Source organism: Crocodylus porosus, unplaced genomic scaffold (genome assembly GCF_001723895.1).
Source record: "Crocodylus porosus isolate Cpor-Errol unplaced genomic scaffold, CroPor_comp1, whole genome shotgun sequence".
NCBI classification, from domain to species: Eukaryota; Metazoa; Chordata; order Crocodylia; family Crocodylidae; genus Crocodylus; species Crocodylus porosus.
In genome coordinates, this window is record NW_017728910.1 from 42283017 (window position 1) to 42289890 (window position 6874).

At 36.5% G+C, this 6874-nt stretch overlaps 1 protein-coding gene across 1 annotated transcript in view; it reads right to left on the reverse strand.

Moving 5' to 3' along the window:
* The window catches only part of CLSTN2 (calsyntenin 2), a 520261-nt gene that overhangs the window by 10474 nt on the left and 502913 nt on the right, over window positions 1-6874 (reverse strand). The window contains exons 15-16 of the mRNA XM_019532561.1: window positions 6121-6311; window positions 4612-4787 (exon numbers count right to left, since the gene is read on the reverse strand). Coding sequence (XP_019388106.1) covers window positions 4612-4787; window positions 6121-6311 — 367 coding nt within the window. The remainder of the gene's footprint in view (window positions 1-4611; window positions 4788-6120; window positions 6312-6874) is intronic.

The window sequence follows — 6874 nt, forward strand, 5'->3', positions numbered from 1 at the left end:
TAATTAGAGATGGAGTGGTTGGAAAGCACTTGCACATTTTATTATCTCATATGACAAACAATATTAACACCAGCCACATGACCAAAGGATAAACTTGATCTGCAGAAGCATACTTAGAATTTTAAGGAAGAGAAACCTAGAGAGCCCTTATTAAAAATGATTATAGAGCATTTTCAGTAAGCAGCCAATAGACTTGCAGTCTGTTCTAGAGCTGGTTACAATATTGTCAGATAAACATTTTTTCATGAACACAAAAAATTGGACAAAAATATATTTTTCCATTTTAAAGAAACAAAAAATTGGAAAACGAAAGCTAAAAAATGAGTTGTAAAAGTGATCTAATTTTGGTAAACATCTTCTGTTTTTATAAAAAAATAATCTGGCTTTGATTTTAGAAAACTCATCTTTTTATTGAAACTGATTTTGAAAACTTTTTTTCATTTTTTGGTTTTTCATTGAAAAACTAAATATTTTCATGGGAAATTTAAGAAAATTCCTGCAAAAACCTCTGGTATTTTTAACCAATTCTAGATTGTTGCCATTACTAAAGAATACCATAAGCCTTTTTGTTTCTGTATAGAAACAGCCAATCCTCATTGACATTTCATAAAAAACAACGCTTTTGATCAAATGGATGGAAAACACTGCATAACCTACTGAGATGAGCAACCATAAAATAATCATAACGATGACAAAAACAGAAATAATGAAGGAGGAAATATTCCTTAAATTAGACATATTTACAGTATAGAATAAAAAATTACTTATATTTGCTCCTTTTGTAATGTACCAGCACAACCTGAACAGATTTGCTTCCAGTAACAAAAATATAAATATTTAATCACTGTGTTCAAATACACCTATCAAGCTGTGAATAAGTTAAAAATAATACTTTAATACTAAAATACTATTAATAAGCCTGGGAGTAAGTTGCTGTTTTCAAACACTACAAGAACACACACAAGAACAAAAAAGAAAAAGGGAACATTTCCTGGTAGAGAGAGACATATATGTGAAAAGGGATTAAGATTTAAATGTTCAATCCAGTTTTATTTTTTTAATGGGTTTTTAAATCTCTGATTTTTACTTTCTGTCTGCAGAGAAAGACTTGCTTAGATATGTGCTGAAAATAACCACAAATTAAGGGCCTACTTTATACTACTAATGGGGGAAAAAAGGATTATGCTTTTCACTAGATTTTCTTTCATCTTACACTGGAGGAAAATGTGCAAAATATATCTCTTAATAACTAGTTGTGATACACAGTCTATAATTACAAACAGTGTGTGGACCAAAGTAGGCTTTTGATTAGTTACGAGTCTAAGAAAAGACAACCCAGGCATGAGCTTGCAATATTTAAGGCCCTCAAGTAACTTTTACCACTTCAGTCTTTATTCTGCAGACATGTATTTAACTACTCATATGAGAAGTTTTACTAAGATAAATGGGTCACCACACAAGTAAAGCTCCTAAGGCGGAGCTCCTCCTCCTCCTCCTATGTGTGTAGGTGAGAGATTAAATGGGGTGGTTCACCATTGAAAAACAAATTGATAGAATTTTAATTTACTTCCTAAGTCATTAATGTTTATCAATCAATTGAACGACACTAGCATCTTCTTCTAAAACCATATGGTAGAAAGTTGACTACCTTCGATTCTCATTATTGAAAACCATGGGAGCTGGGCTTTGAGAAACAGACAAAATATGGGGGTTGAGAACACTGAAAGTTGCTCAGATAAGCCCTGAGAGAAAAGGGTTACTCTTTCGCAGGCTCAGCTACACATGGAGGCAGGGGCATCCCAGCAGACAGATTTGCATACATGTTCTTGTCATTTGTTACACTCATTATTAAGTTGTGGCCACATCTACATGAGATGCTGACTGCACAGTTATTACTGCACAGTCATTTAGTATTTGCACACTAAATGACTGTGCAGTAACCAGACTTACCATGCAGTAGCATCCCTGAATGAGCTACTATGCAGCCAGCAGCTTGTGTAGATGTGGCCTGTGTAATACAGACTACTCACTACCAAACTTTTTCTGGAGCACAAAGGAAAGGGATCACTCTAAACAGCAAGTTACAAAACCAAACTCAAAACACAACAATCAAAATCTGAAGAAAATTATATATATATAATATCATATCATATTTTAGATATTAATATTATGTTTTAGATATATATATATAAATGTTGGAAACAAGGGTGGAACACCACAAGGCAGCAACAATTCTCATGTCAGTTGTTTTGTCTGATGTCCAGTAGAACAGTTACTCTAGCAAGTGCTGCATCATTTGGCATTCATGTATTCTAATACAAAGGATTTTAGGGATCTTGGCAAGATGCAAACCATAAGACTCACCAATACATCTTACGTACTTTTTTCTAAAGAGTGTTTAGGACAAGATACTCTGTACTCTAACAATAAATTAAATCACCTTCTTAGGCTCTTATTGTTCTTTCACTTCTTTTGGTTCTATATGGGTTTTATTTTTACTTGTTTCATTTCTATTTTATAAAATCCCTTTGTTAAAAGTAAAGGCTTCAGGAAGAAGAAAATAGGAGTGAAATGGACAAAAGAAAGCTGAAAGTTTTCTATTATATCAGTTTGCCCCCATGCCACCATTTGGCTAGTCATAACTACTAGGGCTGTGCAAAGCTTCGGTTCCTGATTTCATTCAGCACAGGTTTGGCCTGATTTGGTGGCCAAATCTCTGAATCCAAACTGAATCAGTGAACCCTTTAATTTCTCCGAATCTAACTGGAGAGATTTGGAAAGATTCAGAGATTTAGACATAGACACAGCTTTAAATGTTTTTCCTACATACCTCAGAGTAGCAGGGGCTTATGAATGCTGCGATGCTGGGGCACTTCTGCTCCACTTCTGGGTTCACCACCAAGCATGTGGAGGCCCTCCCCACACTCCTATACAATGCCCCATGTACCCCAACATCACAGCATTCACAAGCCATGCTGGTAACTCGAGGTATATAGAAAAAACATTTAAAGCTGTGTCTATGTCCAAATCAATGATTCTCTGAATCAGAATTAAATCTTCAGATTCAGATTTGGCAAATCAAATCAGGGACAGTGATCCAAATCAACTAACGGAATCATTGTCCCTGATTTGGACTGAACCTGAATCAAATAGGGTCCACTTCGCACACCCCTAATAACTACTATTAGCTTAATCTGGTATTATTTAGATAGACAAAAAAAAAATCTCAAGACTATGTGCCTTGACAGGGGATATGTTTACACTAACATTATTGTCATTATTCCAGTGTAAAAAGGAACTGAAGGATAATACAGTCTTCCTACATCCCCCTAAACTGGGGTTACCTTCCAAAGGAGAAATATCCTTGAAATAATCAAGGATAAAACTACTGGTAAATTACATTGGTATACATGTCTGATCACATCCCTTGCTAACATGAATAGGTTATTTGGTCTCCTGCCAAGTAGTGGTAAGACATTATAATAGCCTACTACTATATTGAACTATCCAAGGACAGCTGGTTATCTGTCCATTCCTAATCCTGACGTAATTTATATCAGTGTACAGAACTGATGTAAATTATTTCAGGTACGTGCTAGTCTGTCCAGGGCCTATATTTCAGTTTCATGCACTTGTCCAAGTCTCAACAAAACACACATGCAATATAAAGAGGCTCAGAGATGTTCTGTTATTGCAGCAAGATACACAGATAATGTAAAAGAAAGATAATGTTTTAGTGCAGATTACAAAACATTGACTTGCTGCAAAGTAGTGAATCCATGGCTACTAATCAGCTCTATGAGATCAAATTCCAGTAGAATTTACATTTCACACAAGATAAAATGATTTAACCTTTGGACAGAGGGCCTTTGAAAGTTGCCAAAGGGGGAGAGAAGAATCATTTTATAGGGTTTTTATATATTAGTTGAATTTCCATAAGAAAACTGGATAAAGATTCTATCTTCAAGTGTTGGCAGCATTACAGAGAAAGGTATTATTCATCACTATACAGGTATAGACAATTAATATCCAAGAAGGCCAAAAAAGAAAAGATAGCAAATGGAATTCAGCCTGTCACCTAAACCTCTGCCCTTATCTGGAGGTGGATTATTTTTCCTTAGAAATACAATACAGTGAAGCCAAGGGACAATAGTGCTAATTGAGAATTAAGATGTAATTCGCCATAACAAGCTGAAATCTCTTCTATACGAAAAAAATAGCAAAGGCAAAACCTCTATGCATTGAGTGACAGGACTTCTGTTGTATTCCCATTTGAAACAGAAAATTTAGAAAGTACACTAATAGATCAAACTTCAGTTTAGCTATGTTATAGTTGACAAGATTTAAGTTTGTACCGTATGTTTCACCAGTCACCCACAAATGAGGGAATAAAGCAATTCTATCAATATCAATTGATGATAAATCCATATCAGATAGGGAAAACAAGTATGCCAATTTTTGGCAATAAGTAGTTCAAATCCTGTCAGTTAATTCATAGACTCACACTAACTTTACTCAGGAATACATTGTATTGGTGTTTACAAAAGGAGCAACGGGATTGGAGGCCTCTAATAAGGGAGTGTTGAATCATCCCACTCCAACTGCTCTTGCCTGGTGGCATTTTGTTTGTTTCCCTTATTTCCAATTTCTTCTTCTTCTTCGTCCTCCACCTCTTCCTCCTCATCACTTTCATCTGATTCAGCACTGGTTGTATCTTCCTCTTCATCTTCTACCTCTTCCTCCTCTTCCTCAGTCTCCTCTTCTGCTTGGTGAGGCTGTTCATATTTCTATATTGTATTAACAAAACAAAAAAAGGAAGGAAAGATGCCTGCTCAGTAACTTAAGGGAATATGAAGCTACTGAGCTACTAAATTGACACCTACTGTAACAGACAGGGTAGATTTGCACCTTATAGACTAACTAAAGTGTGTGCGCGTGTGTGTGTGTGTACAGACATGCACACACAGACTTTGGTTAGCCTATAAGGAGCAACTCTATCTGTTGGTTGTAGTTACTTAAACACACACAAAAGCTTTCATGAGCTGAGGTTCACTTCATCATATGCTGTGAAAGGCCTTTTTTACTCTCTCTCACTGTAACACCCATGCAGATTACTATGGCAAAACACGATTTCCACTATTCCATGTTTATCAGGCAGCAAATAGAGACAATTAAGTGGACAATACATTCTAAAGGTTTAAGTTGCTGTAACACAAATGAGATATTAGTAAATAATTGTTATAATTTAACTGAGCTACCTACATTTAGCTGCTTTAATCTTTCCTTAATAGTCAGTTTTTTTCAGTCCACTGATCATTTTTATCACAATTGTAATTAATTTCTCAATTGGTTATTATTATCATACTTTTAAAATGGACAGATTGGCTATGTGCTGTTGCTTTACATTTTAAATGTCTACAATATGCAGTAATAGACAGGGCAGTGCTCCTAATCTTTCATTACGCAATTCTTCACCACCTGGTAGATAATCCCCTTTGTCATCCTTTCTAGTACTAATCATTACAATGATAAACAGGAGCCTAATAATCATACTTGCTATTAGTGTTACAGTGGTGCCTAGGGATCCCAACTGGCAATGGGATTCCAGTGTATTAGGTGCTTCACCTGCACAAAGAGGCAATATCCACACTGAAGAGCAATCACGTAAAATATCAGTCTAAATACTATATATACTCAAATCTAAGACAACCCTGTACTAAGGATGATATTCCAATAATTATATTCTATAAATGTAAAATATATACATTTGTTATAACTTTCCATGTATAGAATCTAATTACTGGGGAGTCATTTTTAATTCATCCCTTCCCCCTCTACAGAGGGGTAGGCATTAAGGGGGCAGGTGGTGCAGCTTGTCACCTGTTTGTGTCTGCCCTCTGCTTCCCCTCCACAACAGCCTTGCCCTCCCCCTGCCATTCCTCCCAGCCTCTGCTCTCTGCTCCCTCACACAGCCTTTGCTTCCCACTTAGACTCATCTTAAAATCAACTAAATACGGTAGATATTATCTTTTAAGCACTTCAAAGCACAAAAACTAAGCAAGCTACAAGCCAAAATGCTAGCTTTAGGAAGTGCTACAGCTTTTCAGTTTTCTTATGTACCTCCATGGGGTTGACAGTAATAGTCAAAGCAGAATCATCCCAATCCATTTCATTTTCTTTGTTTCCTTCATTTTCTGTAGAACTGTGCTGATGAGCTGTCTGAATTCTGTAGACACCCAAGGCTATGATGAAGACTAATATACTAACACAGACTATTATAACTATGGTAGCTACACCTGGAACAACTGAAATGAAAATTTAAAAAGACAAAAGTCATTTTTATGCAAGAGATTTTCCTATACAACACTAACTTTCCACCAACTTTGATTTTTCCCCTCCTCTGTTATTTCTTTATGCTGAAATTCTATCCATCTTACTGCTAATTTCCCATAGTTGCATTTCAGAGGTGACAAATGATAAGACTAAAGCAGAACAAATCAATTTCAGAACAGAGGGCCTTTGATAAAAGAAAGTTCAAATGTCGTTTTTCCATATTATCCCTTTCTGTTAAGAACCCATTTAGAGAACTGACTTCCTTTGTGCGAAAAATTGATATCTATAATTACATAATTTGACAGTTTTCAAAAAACTGGGTGCTGCACTTCAAGAGGGATGTGAACAACATGGAGAGGGTCCAGAGGAGGGCCACTCACATGATCAGGGGGCAGCAGGGCAGGCCCTATGAGGAGAGGCTACAGGACCTGAACCTGCTCAGCCTCCACAAGAGAAGGCTGAGGGGGGATCTAGTGGCCTGTTACAAACTAGTCAGAGGGGACCAGCAGGCATTGGGGGAGTCCCTGTTCCCCCCAGGACT